Source organism: Symsagittifera roscoffensis, chromosome 8, assembly GCF_963678635.1.
Source record: "Symsagittifera roscoffensis chromosome 8, txSymRosc1.1, whole genome shotgun sequence".
Lineage (NCBI taxonomy): Eukaryota > Metazoa > Xenacoelomorpha > Acoela > Convolutidae > Symsagittifera > Symsagittifera roscoffensis.
This window is the reverse complement of record NC_087069.1, coordinates 23,224,015-23,251,089: the sequence shown is the minus strand read 5'-3', so window position 1 is coordinate 23,251,089 and position 27,075 is coordinate 23,224,015. Positions and strand designations below refer to the sequence as shown.

At 34.8% G+C, this 27,075-nt stretch overlaps 1 protein-coding gene across 1 annotated transcript in view; it reads left to right on the top strand.

Moving 5' to 3' along the window:
* The window catches only part of LOC134853297 (adenylate kinase 9-like), a 570,635-nt gene that overhangs the window by 530,596 nt on the left and 12,964 nt on the right, over positions 1–27,075 (top strand). Inside the window, exons 19-30 of the mRNA XM_063869270.1 lie at positions 1,397–1,560; positions 3,483–3,635; positions 4,103–4,162; positions 4,834–4,909; positions 5,101–5,240; positions 5,708–5,817; positions 6,677–6,889; positions 7,445–7,595; positions 8,147–8,304; positions 8,693–8,814; positions 9,657–9,876; positions 10,245–10,313. Coding sequence (XP_063725340.1) covers positions 1,397–1,560; positions 3,483–3,635; positions 4,103–4,162; positions 4,834–4,909; positions 5,101–5,240; positions 5,708–5,817; positions 6,677–6,889; positions 7,445–7,595; positions 8,147–8,304; positions 8,693–8,814; positions 9,657–9,876; positions 10,245–10,313 — 1,636 coding nt within the window. The remainder of the gene's footprint in view (positions 1–1,396; positions 1,561–3,482; positions 3,636–4,102; positions 4,163–4,833; positions 4,910–5,100; positions 5,241–5,707; positions 5,818–6,676; positions 6,890–7,444; positions 7,596–8,146; positions 8,305–8,692; positions 8,815–9,656; positions 9,877–10,244; positions 10,314–27,075) is intronic.

Below are 27,075 nucleotides of genomic sequence, written 5' to 3'. Positions count from 1 at the left end.
TGGGCGTCTTCGAAATTGCAATCTTAATAGTCAAATTTTATATGGCAACAATAGTTTTGAGGGCGATTTTGTTTTTGGCTTAATGGGCGTCTACGCAATTGTTTTCGGCTAGGTTGCCGCTCGGTAAATGGTACTGAATGCTTATTTAACGCCGGTATGTTGATCGACTTTGTCTTCCTGAAATTGAACATCAGTCGAGACAATCTTATGCATTTTTGTAGATGTTGCTTCTTTCAACATTCTTTTTTTTAATATAAATTATGGTTTTCATCTCAATTTCTATTCATTAAATTGCACAAATATGCTTGATTTGTACTGCATCTGTTTAAAAAAGTTTTCTTTGTTTGACCAATTTTTCTGTTCGTTTTTATGATAAAAAGGGAGGAATGATACCGTATCGATATATCCTAGTTTCTGAGTTGATCTCTCTACAGAATTTGTTATTCTTTTTTTTAGTATCAAACTTTTTGAAAATATACAAGTTTATACGGTTGCTGGTAAAGTAGCACAGAGTATTCCGACGATATTGGATTAAAAACGAAAAAAGAATTTCCCAAAGTATCACTTTTCTGGATTTTTTCGAGGAGAGGGAATGGGGGCGCTATTCAAACTTCATGAAATAATTAATAAAGGTTAAAAAATATTTAAATTGGTGACAATCGAAATTGGTCCGAAAAAGGATTTTAGACCAATTTGAGTCTGAATAGCCAAAAATTCAAACAATTTCTTAGTCGACACGGAAACAACTAGTTTATTTTTTTTAGAATCCTCCGAGTTACAGCTAATATATTTTTAAAATGATACTTTTTTGACCCCGTGCAGGTAATTAGATTGGTTTTAAAACACACACCTTACCCTTTAATTCCTTCCCACTTCGTGAAGTGGTCGGAACAATGAAACGGTTTACACGAAAATACTTTTCTTTGAACAAGGCATTTTGAACAAGGCCAATCAATACATTGCGCTAAAAGGTGTCGCTTTTCAGTCAGATTAAGGTGATCAAATTGGAATTCTTCAAATTTAACCTACATTTTTAACTTAATTGTGTAATGCGTTTTGATTATTGAAGAAAACGACGGAAGCTTCCCAGAAGAGACACGTAAGACTGAGGAAGACTTCTGCGCTTATTGGATTCCACTGAAATAATTAGCTTCATTGCACATTCACTTTTTATATTATGATATTTTCATTTCAATAAGTTTTGATTATTTCCCAATGCTTATTTCGTAAATTTGTTTTTTTTTGTTGTTATCAGTTGATTTTTTTAAATTCTTGTTCATTAATGATTTGTTTGGTTCAATCTTATTATTTATCCTGTGAATGCTGTAATTTTTTCTAGTTCGCGTATGTTTTCTTCCTACTTGTTTAATAAACTAATTATTAACCGATCTTGTAGAAAAGCGGCCGCGGAGGAGGAAGAGCGAAGAAGGAAGGAGGAAGAGGAGCAGGCTAGACTGCTGGCGGAGGAGGAAGCGGCTAGGAAGGCTGCTCTGGGTGAACAAGACGAAGAGGAGGGTGAGGGAGAGGGAGAAGAAAAGACGGCAGATGACTCAGAGGACGGTGAGAAAGGAGGAATGTGGGGTAACGGTCCGGGGGGGGGGGGGGGGGGTGTGGTTGTTACATTTTTTATTTAGTATAAGTACAAAACTATTACCGCGGATAATATAATTTAAATGAGTACAAACAGTTTGACAAACAAAAACAGTCCCCAAAATGCTTCAAAAAATGGTAAAAACGCTATCTAAAATGACACAATGCTAAAAAGCGGTGACAAATATTTCAGTGAAGAAGCATAGTATTGTCATGCAATTTGACGGCAACTTTAAAAAGTTCTTAACTTTTAAATGGTTGAGATAAACAAAAAAAAAGAAGTTTTGACGGCGAATTTGATTCCCAAGATCTGAACATCAACCAGAACAGACGAAAATTTCCACCAACAATTGTAGTTGTCTTACTTAGCTATGAAGTTTGTTGCTGACACCTGTGAAATTTACCCTACTATCAAAACTGGAACTAATAGCCCTGGCGCAACTTTAAACTGAATCTACACTCAAATCCATGCATCATAATTTATCTGAAAAAAGTCAGTGTACACGCACTTGGAAATGTTTTAACTGTTGTTTCTTTTTTTTCAGCTCAAAAAGGCAAGTTGATCAACTGAACTGTTTGTGGCTCTGTCTTATCTCAAATACCAAAAATTTTGGCCGGTTTAAATCTGATTGTGTTTCATAATTTAAATGAAAGTTTTTTCAAGTAAAAGTACAAACTCGGACCTTGATTCAGTTATTTTGATTTTTGAAAGTGTGCTTTTGTGCATGCCAATTTGAGCTTATGCATGCGCTTTAATTTTACTTTGGAAAATTATCGATTGCTCTCATTATTTATTGAATTTGTTTCCAAAGTTTTCTGCCTGTGGAAATAAAAAAATTCCTATCACAGGAAAGACATGCGAAATCTTTTGAGGAAAACTTTCGACGGTTAAATAACTTTTTTGAAATAATAAAATTGTGCTTAAAACGATTGATCGATATGGAGAAAGTTTTCATGAAAATGGCGTAACTTGGAGTGGACCGCATCAGAATGTTTTTCCATAACAATATTCGTGATATACACTAATGATATGCCCATTTTTAAGAACTCTTCTTATCTTGTAAAAGGAGCTACGTTGAAATGAAAGAAAAAACGAAAGCTTCAGTTTCAAATGGCAACATCATTTTGTGGGATCAACTCATGTGTAAAAGTATCAAAAAAGCGCTCGCCAAGTTTTCTTTTGTTGAAAATTCATCTCCTGAATCTGAAAGTTAGAAAGTTAGTTTTGTTAGTTTTTTTATTAAAGAGTACTTCCATCATGTTTGTTTTTAAGAGTTACCCTTTTTGGAAGGCACCAAGAAAATATTCATCAAAGTCTCAAAATTATTCATTGACCAATTTTAAAAGTTATCTGCTAAGAAAAATCAGGGACATTTTTGTTAGCCCTGATAGTCAGAGTGATGGAATAGCGCGAAAACATTTCGTATTGATTAATTTTGTCTCAAAAACTTCGTCAAAATAGGCAAAACTTTCTTTCGCTCAAAGAATCATGTTACTATAAAAAAGAATTAATGCAAAAGATAAGATATAGGACAAATTTGTTCAAGGTAAACTGGTATCCGCATACGTGGTTCAACAGTGGTTACAGTCCAAATCAAGCACACTAAACGAATTATACAATTGTTGCAATGGTTTTACATTGTTGGAAAAAATGCGAAAAAAGCACTCGTAATTTTAACAAACATTTGGTAAACGTTTTTTAATCGTTCTTTTAAAAGATTTTTCATCAAATATTTTAAAATTGATTTAACTGTTGAGTAAAACGTCGTAAAGAAGCTTCATCGAACTGATTTTCATTTTTTTCTGAAACTAATGCCAAACCGTTAATTTAAAAAACCTCTCGAAAAAAAGCCCTTGCACCCCAAGATTAAGAGTGTTCTGGAATATTCTAGAAGACGAGGAGGACGAGAGTGAAGGTGTGGATCCGACTTCGGATGGAGATCCGAATACGAGTGAGACGCAGAATGTGACTTCAACCGAGGAAGGAATAACCAGACAAGGGGATGGAACTGCAGCTGCAGATGCTAACAAAGCAGCAGAAGAAGGTGAGAATTGATTATTGCACGTTAAGTTATTAATTTTTTGAAAACTCATTTTCAAATTGGTCTTTTTTGCAAACAGATATTTCTTGTCAGTTGGTCTTTTTGTGCAATTAAACGTCTCCATTAGTCATTATTTCAGTTTAATTATCCCAGTTGTCGCCATGAAATGTTAACTTTGGTTGCTTACGCTTTTATTTGAACAAAAATGACAGCTGATGATGTCAAAAAATTTCCATGTGAGTCGCTTAACTTTCCGATAAACTACGTTTTGAGCAAAACTGTTGTTTTTTAAAAAAAATTTTGTCAATTAATTTATATAATTCTATCGGAACCATAGACAGACCATGAATCCTACTAGAATGACATCCTACTACGAATGGAATTGAAGCGAGGCAAATCTTCCTCACCAATGAATCTCTTTTTTGGAAATGGTTAACTGTCGATGTTAATGTCTTGTTGATCACTTTTAGCCGCTCTTTTGGCTCCGCCCAATCTCCCATTCCTTCAACCTACAGTTGATACCCAGATAGGTAAAAAAAGTAGCTGCTAGGCACAAAGAGTGGAGAATGGTTTATAATTAGCTAAACTTAGTATAACTTCGTATTAACTAGTAACCTGTTAGGCAATGTTGTGTGCGAGTATCCATTAATGGAAGAATTGTTATCATAGTGAATATTTATTAACTCATAATTTGATATCATCCACTCTTCTGTTCTTTTTAAAAGCTGTTTTCTTTTTCCTTCTGTAGACAATATTCAGAGTAAATAGTTTTAATAGTGTTATCAAAGCTGGTGATTCAAAATATTTTATGAATAATTCTACACGCTGATATACGATGATGAATTTAAGACATTAAGACGACATGAATTTAAGACGGCAAATGAGAATAAGCGAATTATATTCTTCAGAAATACAATTTGAGATTTTGTTGTTTGTAGCGTCCTCTTAAAGCACTGTCAAACGCGGTTGTCGTCTTAGCAGCTGTCGTCTTTTTATCGTAGACTGATTTAATGGTATCACAACCAGCCTTAACCGTTATTATCTAGTCAATGGAAACTGATAGTTCTAATTTTTACCAAAATTAAATTTAGTTAAATTACATTCAACTTTTCTCGCTTCAGCCACACAAATACAAAAAGTTCACTAAAATCAGGGTAAAACGTTCACAATTACTGACTTTAAAAGAAAGTCAATTTTTTAGACAACCAATCAGAGGCCGACTCCAAGGCAGATCCCACTCCATATGATGCCCCAGAGATGGAGGAGTTCAAATCCAGGTACCACCTAAACTCTATACGTCTCGAGAGCCGCATAAGAAGGCAGTGTTTTTTCCATCAGTTCCCGCTACAAAAAAAGTATACCTTGAAATTTGTTTTTTTTTATTTCTTTTGATACAAGTGTACTACATGAGAACTTTCTATTCATTTTGTGTAGCAACTGGCTATTAATGTTGAGATTGATCTGTTAGGAAGCTGGAGTTTGAGAGGGAGTGGCCTCAACTGGCTTCTACCATCGCCTCTTCCTGTCCGATTGAGCCCAAAGTGATCACAGTGGACGAGGGAGTGACCAAAGAACACATTCAGGACACTGCTATCAAGGCCATAGAAGGTACCATTGTTAACCCTAGACCATCCGAGGTACCCTAGATAAGGTCATAGAAGGTACCATAGTTAACGCTAGACGATCTGAGGTACCCAAGATAAGGTCATAGAACATACTGTAGTTCACGCCTCAAGAGGTACCATAGTTTAGGAAGCTGCTTTTGTGTGAACTAATTATGAAACTTGCTGGAATAAACCCGCCTAAAGTTAGTTATTAAGATTCAAGGATACGTGTTAATTTATGAGGTTCGTCCCCTGTAATGTCTAAGTGGAAGTCTTATATCCAATTGTATCTTGGTATCTTAACTTAAATCACCGAATGAAGTCTAAACGACGAAGAAGACATTACAAGAAAGAAACTTCATGAAGACTCAAGATAGTAAGGAGGAAGTACCAGGTGCAAATAGAAAAAAGAATTTTAGATTTTCACTAACAGTTCATGTAGTTCACTATTGTTACTCTTCTGTTGTGTAGATCCCTTCTCCTACAAGGGGTGGGAGTACACAGGTCTGGATATGGACGAGGAGGAGGAGGACTTCGAGAACGACCAGGATGGAGAGGAGGAGATAGGAGAGGACGAAGAGGTACGACATATAGGGAACTTGATGAAACCAGTAGTAGATTTATGGGGGTATGAGGGTCCCATTTGGTACTATTTTAGGACATCCATTTTTGCTGGCCGACCCTTAATTTTTTCTGAAGGCGCCTTTGTCATGAAACCCAGCCTTGTTAAAAATCATTTCACGATTCAAATCATAACTGTTTTGTAGACGAGACTATTTACGCCTAGAGCTATTTTTCAAATATTGAAATCCCATCAGAAAATCTCCATATAGGGTTATTTCTGAATTTATTACCACGCAAAAAAACTTTCTTTGCTAAGAACCCTCCGTTTTCGGACTCTTGCGTCCCAGACAATTGTCTGAAAGACTGAAAAAATACTCAGACAAAACAGCCCCTCACTTCTTCGTCCCCGCAATATCCGACTTGAACTGGCGATAGGCTTACTAGCTCACGAGGATAACTTGATAGCCCTGCCTCAGTAATTATAATATACCTAATTTTGATTAAAATGGGATAATCAGAAATGGGCAATTTTGTCCTGAACACAAAATCTAGGAAAATTTTTGTTTTTTGGACTAATTTGTCTGCTTCACAATCGTCCGTAACAAGTGTCAAAGCAGTCAAGGTTCAAACCAGATTTTGGACTAATTTGTCTGCTTTATAATCGTCCGGAACAAGTGTTGACAGTCCTTTAGATATTGCGTTTACTTGCCTTGAATACAAAACATTTATCAAATCAGTAAAAAATGAATACAAAACATTTATCAAATCAGTAAAAAACTATTAGTTTTTAACAAAATCGTTTTTCATTATTTTGATTGGAGGAGGGGGGGGGGGGGGGTAATGGCAGTAAATAATTCGCCGTTTTTTTTTCAATAGGATGACGAAATGCTGAAGAAGCGCAAGCGTCCTCTTGGCGACACTCAACACTACTGTCCAGTTGAATTGAAGGACAGAGGAGTGTTGTATCCAGGGAACCAGGAGATAGCTGCCAAGTACAGGGAGAAGACATACTATTTCTCCACTCCAGAGGCCAGAGAGAAGTTCATGAGGGGTCCGGATCAGTATGTCGCCAAAGACAAGCCACTTAGGGTGATTTTTAATTTTTTTTTCAGTAATACGGGATCTTTTTCATTTGATAAGCGCAAATTGCTCAAAGTTTCACTGCATCTCACTGTGCTCGGGGTAACGCATGGCGATCACTGGAATAAAGCATTAGAATTTTGCATTCGATTAAGAAAAAGGTTGAAAAGTACATGTTTGGTCGATAAACGGTCAATTGTTTCGCAATTTCACTCGAATGAAGCCAATATATCAATAATTGAACTTGACAATGACCCATGGTTACTGATATTACTTATCATCTCTATTTGGATTTAAGGTGCATAAAACCAAAATCTTCCACTCTGATTATGAGCCAAAAAGTTTGTCACAAATCTGAGGCGTACCCGTCGAACGAAATATTTTTTGTGCCATAAAAAGCTTCTCATGACTAAGGCTCTCTACGATGAGTTGGTCTGTGTGTGAAATTTTTGACGAAAAGATAGTTCTAGAGTGTATGACGTATTTTCTAAAGTGTATATTCCAGAGTATATTCTAGAATATTCTAAAGTGTATGATGTATATGTCTCTGTGTGTTGTGTGTAGGCCCCTCCCCTGCGTCTGTTCATGTTGGGTCCCAAAGGGAGTGGGAAGAGTGTGCATTGTGAGGAGCTGTGTGCCAAACTGGGTCTGTTCCACATCTCCTTCCTGGACAGACTGCAAGAGATGCTCATTCCCAAGACCAAAAAACGCGTCTGTGAGTACATTAAATAAGAAGGAAAAATTTGAACAGAACGGACAGATTTAATTAAGAAGAGCAAGAGTGTTCAGAATTGGTAGATTGTTGTAAATATTTATTTCGTCCGTCCGGTTTTTCACAAAGTCGAGAGTTCGTTTTAGTTCACATTTTAGAAAGTATCTCTTATTGGATCACTTTCAAGCACTATGGTTCATTTTTTGGCTCAATTACAAAACCGCTTTTAACCTGTTGTATACTGTTCATTATATAAGTGCCATTATTTTCAAAAACCATGAGAAGAAGTTCGTAATGCTGACCTGTTGTAGCGGAGTTAGGGATCATGGTGTAGCGCACTTCACGCTCAAATGACCCTCTTTGATACCATTTTATGGCATCCATTTTTTGTCCCTAAATTTTTGCATGCGTGATTTCGGCACCCTTACTTACTAATTTTGAGAAGAAAAGGACTTCTGCTACATTTTCGTGTACAGGAATAGTCATGATTAAACGGTCTTGATCTTTGACTTTTGACCGAATGGTGTCGACCTTTGACCTTTTAATGATTTCAGTGCGCACTGGCGAGGAAGACGAAGATGCAGAGGAGCCAGATGATGACATCGACGGAGAAGGGAACAATAAGGATGGGGCAGGGGATGCCTCCAAGGCAGATGAAACTGAACCCACTGGGGGAGATTTCTCAGGGGAGACGGGAGAGGAGGAAAAGGATGTGTGTTTATTTTGTTATTCTATGAAGGTTTTTTGTATTTTTAGAAAAGCAGTTTTTGAACTCTTCGAATTATTTTAATCCAAAAACTACGAAAAAACTTAATCCGTCTCTCCTGAAGCATCAAGTTTGAAACATGCAAGTTTTTGATGGATTTTTAACCGAAATTGCGTCTTTTTTTGCTCATTTATCTTCTTACTCCATTCCACGTACACATACGTTTTGTGTTGGGTGTTAGTTGCATTTTAAATGAAAAATGTTATTAAGCTAGCTTTTGATTTATTGTACTTGAGCTTCGATCTTTGCTTTAGCTGTTCTTGCCGATTTACTTATTCTTGCTAAAAAAATTTTTACTCTTACTTTCAAATCTTAATGTACTTTTAATGACTAGGGTTCTGAGGAATTGACAGAGGAAGAGGAGTCCATTAGAGCATACTTGGCAGACGATGAGCCTCTCCCTCCTGATCTCCTGGATCAGATCATCAACAAATGGTGGCACGCAGAACCATACAAGTGAGTGTGTCAAAAACTGGGCGATTTTTCATTACACAACTGAGCTAGCGAGCGTAGTGTAATTAAAGTTTAATTTTTATTCTTACCTTAGTTGAACTAACGATGGAAATAAGCCCACTATTTGTTTTTTGAACTTTCGGACGTTATTTTTCCGTGTATTAAATTTAGTTATCGAGAATCAGGTCACTCATCGGATGATCATAAGCAGAGGCATTTATGAAAAGAATAGTGTTTCTTTTTGCCTGAAGATAATTGTTCCGACTTTCGATACGAAAGTAACAAAAATTTGTGCTCGGGTGGGTTTTTTTTCTTCAGACAAATTTCGACTTTTTAACTAGCCATTTTAGACGCAATTTTTTAAATCATTCGAAAGGTATTGTTGTCCTGAGCTTAAATTTGAAAAGATATTTCCTCTGTGATCATTTTTCGTAAATTAAAGTTACGGGGGTTTAAAGATTGCCACATTTTGGCCAATTAGGGACAATTAACGCGCGATATTTTCTAATGTTATTACTGCTCCATAAACATTAAAAGGCGGTCAGAACATTCAGGGCTTCGCCCTGATACGAGAGTCTTGTTTAATATTTCAAGTCGAGAAGCTTCGACTATACTCCTCAACATCGACTTAGACTTACTTAATCGAACTTTATAATTGTCAGCTAAAAGAAATTTTGTTTTAAATCACAATTTGCTTCCAGAAAATCTTAAATGTTTTCATTTTTGGGTCAGCTATTTTCTGGTAGTTTTGCTTTTTTCGCCAATTCCCACTCTCTTTCTGTGTTTTGCTTTCTGTAGTTTATTCTCTTTTCATATTAGTCCTTCATATTTCTATTTCGTTCCAGGTCAACTGGCTTCATCCTGGAGGGATTCCCCCGCCTGCAGGACGAGGTCACTTACATCCAACAGGCAGGTCTCTACCCAGACTGTGCCATTGTGTTGGTGAGTGAGGACAGTGACGTCATAGACAGACTGTTGCCCCCCAGGATGGCCAAGTGGGGGGTGAGGAGGGACAAGAGGGTAGCTAAGAAGCAGAAGATGATGGAGAAGAAACAGAAGGAGAGGGTATGTAATTACATATCATTAAATAGATTTTAAAAATTTAACAAAAAAGTCACAAGTTTAAAGTTTAAATAGTCGCATTTTTGTTCCGACCACTTCACGAAGTAACGGGAAAGAAAGAAGCAGGGTGTATTTTCTACTTCTTCTCGATTTTAACTACCTCAAAGAAAGCTTGAAATTCGACACCAACAGGCTATCCTTGCTTTCCAATCTGTATTTGATTGGCCGTTTTCCTGGCTCGAAATACGTGAATAATGAATACATTTTGACGTCACATTCGTATGCAATCAGTAAATAAACTACAATTCAATTTTTGACCTATGTAAATGAAAGCTTTTCATGAAATCGATAAAATTTATGATTCATTTTAGGAAGAAGCGATGACGAAGAGGCGAAATGAACTGCTAGCCGAAAGAGAAGCACGTCGAGAAGAGCGCAGGGTAAGCAAAGAACCTCAATTTTTAGTGGTACTTCTGCGAAGCGAACTAAAAACGCGTTTCTGTAGTTAACTCAAATAGCTTTCGCCTCTATATATTTTTTGGTAATCCTCATCTAGAGAAATAAACATGCGGCTCATTTTCACTAAATCAGACTTTTTGAATCTTTTCAATGATTTTGAGTTTAGAGGCACATTAACGTAAGAACCATGTTTTGGCTATTTACATTTTATTTTATGTCAACATGACCCCCTATTAAACTAAATAATAGTTGATATCTTCAGTCGCCCAAGATAGAGAATAGTTTTGTAAATTTCATTACCTTAGCATAACAAATATGACCTTGACTTGGAACCCTTGCATTTGATGAAAAAGATCCTCAAACCCACCAGAGGTCACCAAAGGTCAACTCAAGGTCAAATTGATGCCTTGGGTGACCGGGATACTTCCGACACTCGCAATATGTGCTTGACCTATAGAGTGGTGAAGGTAGTCAGATGAATAGTCTTGTTCTGAACTATTTCTATGAACACCTTTCTATCAGTTAAAATTGAAATATTTTAAATTGTATATGGGCTATTTGTCTAATTAGTTCTCCCGGCCTAACAAAAAAAAACTATCTCCTTTGGCTTAAATAATTAGATTTTTTTGATTCTTCGAATCTTCAGGTAAATAGATAGTCTGATGGTGATCACATGAAAATTTTTTGCCAGGAATCTTGACTACACGTAATAAATCGGATCAAGTTAACATCTTCCCCCCCCTTCCCCAACAGACCAAGTTAAGATCCTCCACCCCGGTGTTCAGTTTAAATTAAATTTGCTAAGCGCTGTGAGTTATGACTGGGGTGTATAACTCATAGAGTAATTTCGGATAGGGTACACCGTCTGCTCGTCACGCTATCTTATTTTCGGCCGGATAGATTCGTGCAACTTCTTAGTCTAATACCGATCCTAATCTTACTCTTATACTATCTAGTCTCAGGTTGTTTAACTAGTCTCTGCTAGGCTCAATAGATCTAGGGTATACTGGTTTATTGCGGCTGCTGAAGTGCTCGGGAGAGTCCAACTAATTTCTAAGTTAAATTCAAATCTCTCTGGTGCTGAATTTACAAGTAACTTCAGCACTTACAAATAAGTGGGTTGTTAGTTAGATGGATCATGATTGGTTAATATTAAATACTTTACATTGGTAAAACATTTAATTTATCCAATCATAAAATATAGTTTAGATCAGGTTCCACCCATCCGGGTTTTACAGAGTTTTTTAGAACAGTTCTTCTGTAGTTCAAGGATGGATGATGGACGTTGGTATTTGGCGAACATCATTTTTCTTTTGTTTCCTTTTTGTTAAGGAAGTTCCAGGGATCTGGAATTGAGGACACAAGACGTTGTGTTCTTCTTGTGACAACGACTGAGTCTCTGCAACAGCATCAATTCTGGTTTCAGAATGGTTGGCTATGTCAGGTTTTTCTGTTCTTCGGAGAGAACTTCTTTTGTGTTTGATCTAGCTCGGGAATGGCGTGGAGATTGTGCATGGAGGGGATGCCTGGTTACTCGGATCTGTACGTATACTTGAACATCGAGGTGGTCATTGGTCTAGTTCAATGAAGTCCTTTTCTGCGAAGTCAAGTCGTACTCTAAATCCTTTGAGTTGTGATTGTGAGCGGCATATCGATTGTAGTTGGTCATTCTCTCTCGAGTGTAGTGAGGTCGTCTTGTCTTTTGATGTTCGTCCTTGGTGTTGTATTCTGATCTATATATTGCATCATGTGATTTTACATTTTATAAAACTTTTATTAGTTTAATATTTTTTAATAATGATTTTAGTTAGTTGTTTTCACAAAAGCTTTTTGTTTTAGTTCGGTTATTTTGAAGAGTTACTCACCCTTGAGTAGCTCTTATTAAAAATAAAGGTGTGGTCACAAAGCGTGGATGTAGCGCGGTGGGTTAGGCCGGCTATAGAGCATGCTCAGGACGTCCTTTCCTGGTGGGTTAGGCCAGGTGTGGGAGTATGATTTCATGCGGTTTTTATGAGGAGTCCTGTTATGTGACAACATTTTATGTTGGGTTTGTTGTGGTTTTACTTATGTCTTGTTGGTTATGTACTTTTTCCAAAAAGCAAATTGTTTGTGGTATGGGTTTGTCTTTCGACTTTTTTGTGTTTTATTATCTCTTTCTAAGACTTTGTAATAGTCTTCAAAAGAATAAATTATCCAGTTTTAAACTGGGTTAATCCGGTTTGGGTACCGTTGGTTTCCTTTTCTAAGTCATGCTGTTATTTTATGATTTGTGGTATTTAGTAAGCTGCGTTGGTTAGTTTTGTTTAGTATATGATTCCTTTCCAACCGGGTTAAAGGAAAGTTTGAAACTTGTTATTATATGTTAGAGTTGTTGAGTGTGAAAACTTGAAACTGAAATTCATTATTTTAAACAATTCTTCGTGGGCGAGCTGTGTGAGTGTGGATAGAATTTCTGTGCGAATGAATGAGAATATCAAAAGGTTAGTACTGCAATTGCATTTTATTAATTTACTGCATAGAATTTGGAAATTTACTGCTAGTAATGGGGGAATTTTAAGATACAAATTTTCATCATATGTAGATTTATTGCTTTGGGGGAAAATTTTATAAATTAATTTACTGCATTGGTATTATATTTATTTAATTGTTGGTGCAAAAGTTAAAAGGGTCTTAAACAGTTTTGAAGAAGTTTGCTATTTTTTATTTTTCTTTTGTGAATTTTTCAGATGATCGAAGATGAAGGCTAAAAATCTAAAGAAAACATGAATAAAGAATGGTGAGTTTTTTAATATTTTAATTAGTTAGTTATATTCATTTAATTCATACTTACCTGTTAGTCGTCGGGGAAAAAACCGTGGGGGAAGATATCGTGAATTAGTTCTGAAGTCGTTAGTAGTTTAGCTAAGATGCGAATGATATTTTTAGTTTGAAGCAGTGGCCAAAGCAATTGAAGTGCCTTAATAGTGGTTAGTTCTTCAGTGCCTACTGCAAACTCATAAGGTGTGTTTTGGATTAAGTTATATAATTTGTGGTTAAATTTAGTGTTGTGGATGAATTCTAAAATGGGGATTTCTATAGGCTGTACAAACTCGTGCGGGATAAGGAAGGGTCGGGATTCTTCGGCGTTGAAGGTCTTGGTGATGGGGCAGAAAATGTACATTTGGGTTATGGGGTCATAGTTACGAAGAATACCATGAAGGTTAGTATCTTTAATACAATATGTGAAATTTAGGAAATACGGTGAAGTGTATTTTGAATTGATGAATTGAAAGCGATGGTGTGGTTGTCTAGAGGGTGTGTGGAGGTCAAAGTGATTTTGGATGAAACGATAGTAACTGTATGTATGTGTTTGTTTAGTTCGCAACATAATATCGTGTGAGCAGTGTAAATCTCTTTCGTGTGGTGCAAGGAAATGAAAGGTTAGTGAAAAGATTTGGAAGCGTTCTTTAAAACTTTCGTACGCTTGTGTGCTTGTTAGTGCTTCTGAAATAATGTGATCAAACTTTCGGTCGAAGATGTTTAGTGTAAATACATATGGTGTCTTGATGAAAAATTTCTCGGTGATTTGTGGGTTAGCGAAGCGATCGTCGTCTAAGAATTGATCTTGGTTAGCTCTGATGATGTTGTGATCGTAGTATTCTAGTGTATATTCATTAGCTCTAGGTGCAGTGTGTATTTTTAGTGATTTTTTATATCCTACGTAAGTAAATTGTCTAGCGGTGAGTGGTGTAGTTAGTCGATATAGCATGTCTTTGTTTCGGTCTATATCGATGGATGTGTTGGTTAAAGGTAAGCAAAGAGGTTAGTGAAATGATAGTATGAGGTCCAAGAGAGAGTGGGCATTAAAACGTATTCGTCTACAAAGTTGCGTGTTTCGTTAGCGTCATGAGGGGTGTTTAAGGTGTATTGTGGAAATGAGGGTAAAGTGATAGCTAAAAATTCTCTAGTGTTAGTATGCTGGGGGTGGTTGATGTATTCACGGGCTGTTCCTGGTTTTGCTGGGAAAGGATGGTTGGGGAACTTTCTTTTAAAAGTGCGGTAAGCTCTATTAGTGTTGAGTGAGGATTCAGTTGATGTGGATGATGGTGCTAATGATTCAGTATAATTTGAAGAGGGTGTAGGGGGATTGGATGAAGTTGTAGTGGAGGAGATTTGGTTTATGGTCGGGGTGTTAAGGTGGTAGGGTTGTTGTTGGAGGGTAATAAAATTGTCTAGCTCTGGGGAGATTCGGGGGGTGTCTGGAGATGATTGGTCAGAATGGTATGAGGAGTAGGTTGGGGTAACTTGGGAAGCATAAGAGGGTGTCGGAGTGATTGGGTCAGGGTTATTGGACAATATGGGTTGAAAAGGAGGTTGAGAAAAATTAGAAGGGTTATGAAAATTATTGGATGGAGATGGTTCTGAGTCGGCAAATTCGTCGGGGGTTTCAATATTCGGGTTATTTAGCTGTGAAATGGAGTATAAAACTGAAATTTGTGAGTTAGTGTCGGAATTCATGCCTGATGTTACATTGCTAGATGGAAAATCGGGTGGCGGAAAAGCAAAAAGTGGTATTATTGGGATTGAAGAGGTAAGGTTGGTTGGATGGGAATTTGATCGATGGAGTGATCCAAGTTGGCGGCTCATCGTGGGCTAAAAAAATTATTATTTTGAGATTGAAAAGCGGTGGTATGTGGTTGTTCAATAATTTGTTCGTAAGTATTATCATCTTGTGATTGATGTGTCATTATATGTTGGACGGGACTTTGTGATGTGGTGAGTCTAAAGTTTGGATTATGTGTGATTGCTAAATTTCTAAAATTTCGTGGGACTAGGGATAGTGGATGGTTATTTGGTAGGGGTGGTAATTGTGGTGCCGTTGGCTGTGGGTCGACATTGTTATGTTCTTCGTCGTATGTATTTTGTCGTGTTGTTATTTTTGTGTTATATTCTTTTATTTGTGCGTCTAAAAGAATTTTGTTTATAGATGTGGAGAAAATTCCAAAAAATCCTGCAAAAAGTATGCGTGCTACGCTTGCTTGTCTGTTTACTTGTGTGTGTATAGCACATGTATTGTAGATTCCTTTTAAGAGTGAGAAAAGAAATCCAATAAAGTTAAACATTGCGTATAAAATAGTCAATTTTTCTAAGATGTAGTAGGGCCATCCTAGAAAATCTAGGATCTCATTTTTGAGTGTAACAAAGCTAAAAATGTTAATTGGTGATATATCTTGGGGACGGTATTTTTCGCCGTTTAGATATATATAATCTTTAATGTCTTTAAAATATCCGCTATAGTCTTGCGTGTAGATATCGGCAAATCCTGCAGTTTCTGCAAGTTTGCGTAAATTTTGGTCTATTGATTGTCTTTGTATAGTGTCCATTTGTGTTAATAATTCTTGGAATTGTTGTGTTCTAATGTGATGTTGAATATCTGATTTTGAATAGATTCCTATTGATTGTAAGTCTATATTTGGGTTTCGAGCAATAGCGCGAATGCTTTCTGGTGAAAATTTTTTGAGTGATTGCATTAATGTGGGATATGGAGTGAGAAGATAATATTTGTTTTCATCAGGGTTTAGTTGTACTACATTGTGGCTATTTTCTGATCCACATGGGACTGCGGTATCCCAGAAATAGGTTCTTCGTGAAAGTGTATCCACGAAATGTACTTTATTCTTATAAAAGATAGGGATCCTTTTATAACATCGTTTATCTTCAAAAACGTATAGTGGTGATACTTTTTTAGTACAAGTATAAAACCATAAAATGTTTCCTTCGTAGTCTAAAAAATTTGATCTATTTCCTGATAATAAGTATCCTGCGTAGGGTATTTTTAATACTGCTAGTGCAAGTGATTGTAGTATTTGTGTTCGTTCTAATTCGCATAGTTGATGTAGTGTTTCTAATTCGGAGAGTGACATTTCTTGAAAAATGCGGCTAATTGTATAGTCTAGTTTCATATCCAAATGAATATCATAGTGGATATTACCAAAATATGTAGTATTCATTAGTGATAATTCTTGTAAGCGTGTGCTTCTGGTGTCAGAAGGTTTTAGATGTCCACCAGGTTGTCCGTTGCTTTTTTGAAAATTAACTGGTATATAGGATGTTCCTTCGTTTAGAGGATGACCTGTGGCGTATGGGTCGATTTTTACTTTACCAGTGGTCATGTCGAATCCTTTTTCATATTCAACTAATATTTCAGAGTATTGTGTTCTGTGAAGTGGATTCCTGTATTTACATGCAAGTTCTGTTTCTTGATATATTTGAAAACGTGTCAATTTATTTTCTATATTGTCTATGTTTCTAAAATCGGAACTTAGTTTGCGTGATGGATGGACTTGTTCATATGGAATTGATTGTATGAAATATTTTTCGTGAAATTTTATCATACGAGCGTGTATTTTTGCTACTTGAAATGTTGTACATGTGTCTTCGGGGAACCAAACAATTGTTGCTTGTGTTCTTGTTGTAGGGTCGCAATATCCTTGATCATTTTTACAAGGTAGTCGGATTCCTTGATAGATCATTGTATTATCAGATAAATCTCGTGTGAGTTGTATTTTTTCGAGTTGTATTTTCCAATCGAAAAACATTATTTCTTGGTATCCTTTATTTTTCGTGTCTGCTTTGCAGTTTGATGGGTTATTTATACCAATGTGTGGTATCCAATGTTTATCGTGTAGGTCATAGGTTAATCGTCCGTGTGCGCCGTTATACGGGTATTTTTCGTCTAGTTTTATATGTCCTTGGTGTCTTTCAAGTTGTGATTGATGTACAGAGTCTGAAAAAACTTGAAAATTAACTAATTTTCTTTGGGAGTTTTTATTTTGTGTGATGTTTAGTCTAAGTAATTCATTTTTACAATCGTCGGGATTGAGATGTAAAAGACGTTCTATATTACTTTGGTAGAATGATTCATGGTCAAGTCGGTTTTTGTTTCCGTTCGAGACTTGTGAACAATGTACTTTCTTTTCGGAAAATGTTGCTGTGAATTTATAACCTGTAACTGTTGTAGCTCGGGCTTTTGAATAGAGTGTTGCTATTATATCTGTGGTTTCTATAGCTTGTGGTTCTGTTTCACATTGTGATACCTGATTGATTGCATATTTATGTAGTGTTTTTTGTTCATTTTCTTCGCAATCGTAATGTGTTACTAATAAATCTTGTGGTCCTGTACGAGGGGAAGGGTTTATGTTTTGATTTGAGGTTATTAGGAAAAGGGTTTGGAGAAAAATTAATAATTTTAGAATATACATGTGTATGATAATCCTGAGTATGGATTATAAAATGTAATGTAACCAATTGTGTTTTTGGTGTATCTGTCGTATTTGTATATTACTTCAGTAGTTATAAACGGTGGTGGTAGTGATTGAGCTGTTATGTTAGGTGGATTTAATGGGTAGGGATGTTGGGTAATATTATTTAACTTAACTGTGATTTCAAACTTTAACTGTAAACTGTTTTGTTGGAGTATTTGAATATTGTGATCACGGATATCGTTGTGAATATCTTGGCGATATTGTAATCTATTAAGTGCCCAGTTATGAAGGCGGTTACTTTCTTGATGTTGTCCAAATAATGGTGGAGGTGCTGTGAATGTATTCCAATCTAATCTTAAAGGAATATTTACAGATGATTGTTCTCGATATCTGGCGTCGAGATTATTTGGAAAATTTAAGTTAAAGGGTAGTGGTGAAAATTGACTTATTGATGGTGTTGATGGTAGTGATAATGTTTCTGGTAGTGATGAGGATGTTGTTGTATCCGTAGAAATATCTATGGGGTCATTGACTAAATTTGGTTCACCTTGTGTGAATGAATTTGTAGTCCAATATGGTAGTCGTGATGTTAGGTTTGGGGGGTTAAAGGGATTTTCACGTATCTGTTCAGATGTTGGTGTTGAACCTAAGTAGTCTGAAGGTAGACTGGAAGTGCTTCGTTGTGAAAAAAGTGTAGGAGTTTCTGGTGTGATACCAGTGGTGTTTTCTGGAGTGGTTTGTGTTGGGGATTGAGGTATATCAAAATGAACTCGGGGAGTTTGAAAATTTCTATTTCGTCGAGGATGTATAATTTGTCTATTTATTTCTGCTGTGTTTTGGTTTTGACTAAGGTTTCGTATTCTACTTAGTTCTTGTGGTAGTGTTGGGTAAAGATTATATGTTGGTTCACTTAGGGATGCTTGTCGTTGAACTGGTTCTAGTGGTTCAGATAAACGAGCGTGCCGTTCTTCAAAAGTGTATGGATTGTCTTGAAAAGAAATTCGTGTAGATGTTTGAGGGTTTTGAGTAGTTGAAGGTGGTGTTGGATTATCTTGGGATGATGTCGGTGAAGACTGATTCTGTGACTGTTGGGTAGCAATTTTTGATGGATTTTTAAATTGTTACTTTAGTGGGAAGGTTTATGTTTATTATAATATTCTTCTAAAAAAAGAATTAGAAAAATTGTTGCTAGGGCAAATGTGATGATTGCTTTCTTTATACATTTACATATTGTCAAAATGAGGGATAATAGAAATGTTATGAAAATTACAAACAATAAAAAAATATCAGTTCTACTGAAAATTGTTCGTATCATTTAGACAAGTTGTTAAAATCGTACCTGTGGATATATTCAAGGGTTTTGGAAAGTTGGAGGAATAGTTCAATTATTGTGTAGAAAATTAAAAAAATGTTACAAAAAATTATTATGATTATTAGAAAAGATTCAATGATATCAAAAAGAAATATTATAAAGGCTTGAAGTATTGAAAAAAAATGTTTAAAATTGATAAATATTTGAGCGACTGTTTGAGAGAAAAGCATTTAAGAAATGATCTCTTGGTCGAATGTTTTTTTGCTGTTTGAGGCGATTTTCTAGTGTGGTCGAATTATTTATTAGTTTTTTGACAAGTGGGTTGAGTTTCGTAAAAAATTGTTGGGGGCAATTTTCATGGTGACTGGGAGGTCGTCTTTTTCTTTATTTTTGTTTGTCAAATGATCCGGGGTATGGTGAGATTTTTATACTTTAGGCTAATTAAAATCTTCATTTTGTGACTTTAGGCTAAGTTATCAAATTTGTTTTGGGGGTATTCGTGGTCTGAGTTGGGGAAATATTGTTGATCTTTGGGTTATTAGATAAGGGAGGGGTACGGTATTATGGTGATATTTATTTTAGCTGTCAAGTTGGAGTGGTTTGCTTATTTTTGACCTGGAGGTTGTAAAGTTATAGTTAAAGATGTGCCTGGAGTTCTAGATTATTCGTCTAATTGATCTTAGTTTGAGTTAGAGAAAGTGGCGGATTGGATGAATCCTATTGGTCTATTTTGAACTAGAATTATTGCGTACTTTGTGAGCATGTTATTTTGAAAAATGGAAATGAAAAATGTTACGGAGGTTTCAAGATTGTGAAGTATAGAATGTTAAAATTACTTTTTAAATTCTACTTTCTTTAATATTTTAGATTGGGGGATGAACATTTTGTAGTTTTTACGTGGTTGATTTCGGAGTCTTGTTGTCTTTCTATGTTCTGATTTGTCTATTTCTTCTTGGGGTATTATTTGTTCTGTCATTTTTCTATTTTTTCTTTGTTTTGGAGATTCTTTATGATTTTGTGTATTGTTTTTGGTGGCGGTTGGTTTTGTGTTTTGAGTTTCGGTGGGGTTATCATTTTGTTCTGTGTTTTTTAGATGTGGTTCATTTTGAATGATTTTTAATCCTGTGAAAGAATATAATTGAGTTAATTCGCGGAGTGCGTATTCTTTTGGGTAATAAGGTAATAGGTTGTTTCGATGTTGAACGATTTCTTTTTTGTTTGAGTCGATAATTTTATATGTGACATCTGTGGGTTTTGCAATTATTTGATAGGGTCCTTTTCGGAGGGGTTGTAATTTTTTAGAAATTCCTTTGTGAGTATTAAAATTAGGTATTAAAACAAATGTTCCAATTTTTAAATCGGAAGCTGGTGTAAAACGTGAATTGATTTGTTCATTAATATTTTGTCTTTGTAATAACTTTTTTGTTATTTTTTGATAAATTTCATTGTGTTTTTTATCTCTATTTAAAATCCATTCGGTGTGTGTACCGGAGGCTAATTTAAGAATTTGTGGGTGATGAAAATGATCTTCATCGTGTGTATGTAAAGGTAGGTTATAACAAATTGAGTCTTTATTTGGTTGACAATAACCTTGTGCGTTTTTATGTGAATTTGCTGTAAACATTATTGGTTTGCGTGGCTTTTGGTTAAAAACCATTTCGTATGGTGACATTCCTAAAGTTGTCGTAATTTGTGAATTATATGCTAAGGGAAATAATTTTACATCTGCTGACCATTCGGTATATTTTGTATCATTTCCGTTGATGATACATCTGAGATATTCTTGTAATGAACGGTTCATACCTTCGACTAAGCCGTTTGTCCAAGGTGCATGAGATGTACGTGGTTTGTGTTTAATGTTGTATAAATGACATAGTGTTATTATTTCATTATTTATGAATTCTGTACCATTGTCTGTAACTAAAATTTCTGGTAGTCCAAATTTTGCTATCCAGTGTTCATAGAGTGTTGTGTATGCGTAATAAGCGTTACAATGTGGTACTGGATTAAGTGCTATATAATGTGTAAATGCGTCAACAATTACCATAATGTAGGAGTTTCCTTCTGATGAGGGTGAAATTGGTCCTTTAGTATCAAATGAGATACGGTGATTAAAGTATAAACTTTGTCCTTTAAAATCTTGTATTTGTGCTACTTGTTTTTGATTTGGGTAAGGTTTATTTAGCTGACATACTATACAATCATTGCATAGTACTTTTATCCAAATTGGTGCATTTGGGAAGTAAAAATTTTGTATAAAATTTGAATATGTTTTTTCTGATCCAGAGTGTCCTTTAATATTTTGTGTATGTGAAATATTAAAAGCTATAAGAATCATACTTATAGGGAGACAGGGAACTGTGGATTCGTTTAAATTGTATTCTAAAAGGTCTGTAGTTTCATTGATTGTTGTGTTGTTAAATTTGCGAAAGTATCGGAGGAGTGTTTTGTTTCCTAGAATGGTTGAATCTGCTTTGATAGGTTTAGTTTTATATTTGTGCCATGATTTTAGTTGTCGAATTATCGGGTCAAGGTTTTGATATTGTTTCAGTGTTGAAATTGTAATCGTATCTGTTGGGGGGAGAAAAATGTTTTCAACTTCGAATTTAGATAAGGGTATTGTATCAAGTGGGTCGTGAAGGTCAAAAACTTGATTTATTGTGTATTTTGAATCATTTGTTTGTGGTCCTGATAAATTTATTTTATCAGTTAAATCTTCTTTTTCAATTAGTGGAAAATGGTCTTTTTTAGGTAGGTGTTGTTTTGTTCGTTTTTGTTGGGTGTTATTTTTTATCCATTGAGAATATGGAATTGGTTTAAAAGTTGATGTTCCAAGTAGGTCAACTTCATAATGATTATTTTGACAATCTAAATAAAGTGGGAAATGTTGTAAATTATTTATTTGTGATTGTTCAATATCAGTTTTAACTGCATATTTGCATTCTAATCGAGGTGATGTTTCGTTTTCTGCAAGGTAGAATTTTATGTTTTTGGGTATTTCAACTGTTGTTTTTCGTGTAAGTAATTCAGGTGGTGTATTTCGACTTAAGGTGTCTGGTAATGCAAGATTTTTTCCTGCAGTCCAAACTATATGTAAGTTTGGAAACTTCATTAGAATTAGTTGAAATCTGTAAACTCGGTGGTTTGGGTTAGATTTCTGTGTAAAAAGAAAGATGATTGGTTTGTGGTCTGTGAATAAAACTGTGGGATGTTTTGATCCAAGTATCAGAAATTCATATTCTGTAAGTGTATATATTATGGCTGTACATTCTCTCATTAGAGTTGAGAGTCGTAGCTCTGCTTGAGTGAATAATCGAGAATTTGCTGATATTAGGTTCATTTTATTTGTACCATTATGTGATTGTAATAATGCTGCGCCGATGCCAAAGTTCGAAGCATCGCACATTGCATAAAATGGTTGATCAGGGTCTGGAATTGTGTTTGAAATTTGTTCAGTTAAAAGTTTCTTTATTTCTTCGAATCGTGTTTGATGTTCTGTATTCCATTCAAAATTATTTTGTTGTCTAAGGATGTTGTAAAATGGTCGTAGATATAATTGCATTTTATAAACATATTTACTTAAAAAGTTTAACATTCCAAGGAACTCTTGGATTTTCTTTTTATTTGTTGGTGGTTGAAGTTTTTGAATAGCGTCAATGCGTGATTTCAGTGGAGTGATTGTTTTTCTTTCTATGTTATGTCCTAAGAATTTAACTCTTGTCAAAAAGAAATGTGATTTATCGGGGGCGGCCTTCAGATTTTCATTCTGAAGTATTTGGTGATATGTTTCTAAAACTTTGAACATTTCGTCTTTTGATTGTGATTGCATAAAAACATCGTCTAAATAGGTGATTGCGTTTTTCTTGAGTATTAGTGGTCTAAAAATTTTGCTCATAAAGGCTGAAAATGCTGCTGGTCCTATGGATATTCCATAGAATAAGCGGTTGAATTCATATTGTTGGTTTCCGATAACAAATTGTGTTAAACGTCGTGATTGTTCATCTAGTGGCATTTGATTGTATGCACTATTCATGTCGGCGGTTGTGAAGTATTTGCCGTTTATTTTTGTTAAAATAACTTGTATTGGTTCAATGGGCCAATTACATTTTGATTCATCTATGAGTGAATTGAGGTATCTAGCATCGAGAACGATTTTTAATGATTCTCCTTTAGCTAGAATGATAACGGGGTTGATGAATGTGTTGCCTTTTGGTTGTTCTTCTTTATTAACTGGTGATATAATATTGTACTGTTCTAAAATATCGAGTAATCTGTTTACTTTATCATGTAAGTGAATTGGTACTTTACTTGCTCTTTGTTTTTTGAAAACTGCGTCTGGTTTTAATGGGAGATGTAGTGATGAACTGATTTTGCCAACATCGAATTTTGATGTTGCATAGACTGATGAATATTTAATTAGCTGTTTGGCTAATTTTTCGAATTCGTCTTGTGTTATTTGTGAATGTTGGAAATTAAACATTGTTAAAAATTTCTGTTGGTCCTCTGTGTAGTTACTGATGTTGAATGTAGGTTTGAAATATGGAGTTTTTGTGAAATAATCCGTATTTCTGTTTTCGTTACTTATTATATTATTTATAGATAATTCTTCATTAAGAATTGTAGATTGGCAAATATCTAGTAATTGGAGTATATTATTTACGCGATAGGCTTTTTCGTGTATTGGTGATATTGTAGCGTTAGTTTCACAATATCCTAAAAGTCCTAAAGGTAATGTTACTTGGTAAGGTGTGTTGTTATAAACATGTAAGGAAATAATATCTGAATTCGAATTTTTCAAATATTTTATTGAAGAGATTGTAATTTTGAAAAATTTATGAATAGGTTTGAATTCAAAATCTGACATATAAAATTTTTGTTTGTTTTGTTCTTTATCATATTGATGAACTTGTTTTATTGAAAAATTATAGATGTTTCCTGATAGTGGTTTCAGGTGTTTTCTTTGTTGATTAAATATCGGATAAAATTTTGAAAAGAATGGTGGTTGTTTATTTAATCTTTGAAAAAATGTTAATGATGTTTCTTTTGTTTTTGTATATTTATCTTTGATTAATATTTTACTATTTAGTATGTTAATTGTTGGTATATACTTTGAAATAAATGGTATACCAATGATGTTATATTTAATATCAGTAATATGGAATATTTGTTTAAATGGCTTGTTTAGAAGTTTGCTTTGCTCCATTGTTCTGGTAGGGAGGAGAAATAATTGGATTTTTCCGTAGTTTATCAATGTTGATCCTTGTGCTGTCGCTAACTTACTGGAGGTTTCAAGAGGTGTTAGCTTTGGGTGTAAAGTTTTTATTTCATTCCATGTGGGAATGTTTATTATGTTTGATTCTGCTCCTGAGTCAATTAAAAAATCTATTTCAAGGTCTGGTGGTTGAAATTCTTTATTTCTTGGGCTTTCTAATAGAAATGGTATTGTCCAAATTTTTTCTTTGGGTTGTTCTTTTTGTATATTTTGATAAATGTGGTTTGTATTCAAGCATTTTGTTTTGGTATTTTTATTGGTTTGATCTGTAGTGTTAATCTCGTTTGTTTCTTGCGTCGTTGGTGTGGAATTTATGGGTGTAGTGTAATAATTTTGAAGAAATTCTGATTGATTTTCATATATGTGTGATGGAAAGGGTTGTTCATATATGACAGATTCATAGTCATTTTCGACTTTTATCATATTGATAGCAAGAGTGTTTTCAGTATCACTTTCTGAATCTGATGATGTACAGTTTATTTGATTAAGTTGTAACGTATCAGTTACTGTGTCATCAATACCTGGGGGGTCTGATGTTGTTTCTGGGTTAGCTTGTACTTGATTGATTTGTCTTTGATGTTTAGGTGTACTACTTCTATGACGATTATTAGAGTTATTGTAGTGATTATTATTCCGGTGTGGTGATTGGGAATAATTTCTATAACGATTATTATAACTTGGGTGTCGATTTTGTGAATTATTTCGCGATCTGTTTTGGTAATTATTGTTTTGTCTGTTATAGTTCGATCTATTATATGAGTTATTCCTTGATCGATTGTTCGGGTAATTCTGATTTCGATTGTTTGAATAACTTCTATTTCTATTATAGGAGTAGTTTCTATTCCTATTGTATGATGAATTTCGTGATTGGTTGTTTGGATAGTAGTTATTTCTTGATTGGGAATTAGATCTAGAAACAAATCGTTGTGTATTTGAATTTGATCTGGAGTAGTTATTTCGACTATTCGGTCTATTGTAGTGATTTTGTGATGAATTATACGTGTTTCTTCGTTCTGGTGATCTTCCTCTATAACTTGAGTTATATGGAGATTGATTTCTTGTATAGCTTGTATTGTTCGGGAGTGGTTTTCCTGAACTGTTGTTGCTGTATACATTTTTGTTTGGTAGATTTTGATCTTTTTTCATGTATTGATAAAATGATTTATTTGGTTCTTTGTATTTTTGAGGTTTATTTTGACTATCTTGCTGTTTTTGTCTACATTCGGAAATACTATGTCCGTATCGTCGGCAATAATTACACCATTTCTTGAAAGATGGTTTGCCTTTAAAGTTCGGGTTCTTTTCGTAAATATTGAGTATTTCAGTGATTTTTTCAACGAGATCTGTTTCTGATTCTTGTATATTATTAATATTAGTGGGAGTCGTTTCAATTTTGTTAACGTATTGTAATTTCAAATTCTCCGTTTCTTCTAGTTTCATCGTGATTTCTGCTTGTTCTAGTTTGTCTACTAGTTTTCTAAAATCTAAATCGGGTTCTCGAATTGAAGAAGGATGGGATGCTCTCTTTTTTATTGCTATTTTCCTTAATTGTGGTGTTAAGGTCATCATTAAGATTTCTGTCATCTTAGTGTTTTTATAGTCGTGTGTATTTAGTGAATATGCTTTTCGAACTAGTGTTTCGATTCTTACTGCTATTTGTTTGATGGTTTCGTTTGGTAATCTGCGAATTTCATTACATAAAACTCTTTGTTGTTGTTTGTTTCTTTCGGAGTCAAACATTTTTGAAAATTCTTGTGTAAATCTTTTCCAGTTTGATTTTATTTCTTGAGGTAGTACTGAAAACCATTTTTGGGCTGCGCCATCTAAGGTTGTTTGTATCAACGCTGTGCGTCGATGTATCCAGTTTTGATGTAGTGGCGTATTAATTGGTTCAGGTCCTATATTTAAAATCAAATTTGCTGTTACTGCATTTAAGTAATCTTCTACAGAGTATTCAGGGTCTGTTCCTGTGAAAACCATTAAAGGTTTGTTTGATGTTATTGATGATCCACCCATAAGGTATGGATTCATTGTCATTTGTAATGATTCAGCTGCATTTGGCATTTGAGAAAAATTTGAAAGTTGGTTTCTTGTTATTTCATGTTGTTGAAGATAATACGGGAGTGGTATTTCATTTTGCATTTGTGATGGTTGATACGAGTGTGTAGTCATTGGATTTTGTTGTTGAATTGGTTGAAAAGATTGTGTATTAATTGGATTTTGTTGTTGAATTGGTTGTTGATATTGTGCATCTATTGATTGTGGAGAAAAATTTCTATGATTTGTACGTGTTTTCTGTATTCCTTGTCTACGATATTCTTGAGTATTTGGTGCAAATATATCTGGTTGTAAGAAATCTTCATCTGAGGATAAATAATCCATTTGATAAGATGTTTGTTTTTTATTTTTATTTTGTTGAAAAAATGGGTAATTTCCACTGCGATCCTGTGGAGGATTTGGTTGAAAATTTGTGGAATTATATTGGGCCGTTGGGTTATCCCAGTTTCGAGGTTTTGTATATTGATTAAAATTCCTTTGTGGTTGATAATTTGTTTTTGATGGATGTGTATAATTATAATTATGGTCTGCAAAGTTGTTTCTAGTGAATGTTTTGCGTGTTTTTGATGGTATTGTCATGGGTTTGTATGTTTGGTAATCCATATGTGAATATTTAGGGGCAACCGAAGGTTTAACGGTTGATTGTAAGGTTACCTGTGTTTGTGAAGGATTTGTATTTCTTGGTGTTGTTAAATTTGGGCGTATTGGTGAAATACTTTGTTGTGTAGTTGTTGTGTGTACAATTTCTTCATTTATGAAGTGTGATGGTGTCTGGATATCTTGTTGAGTAAGATTCCTAGTTCCATTGAGGTTTTCATTGTGTATGACTGTAGAGTTTAAACTATTATTTTGTGTAT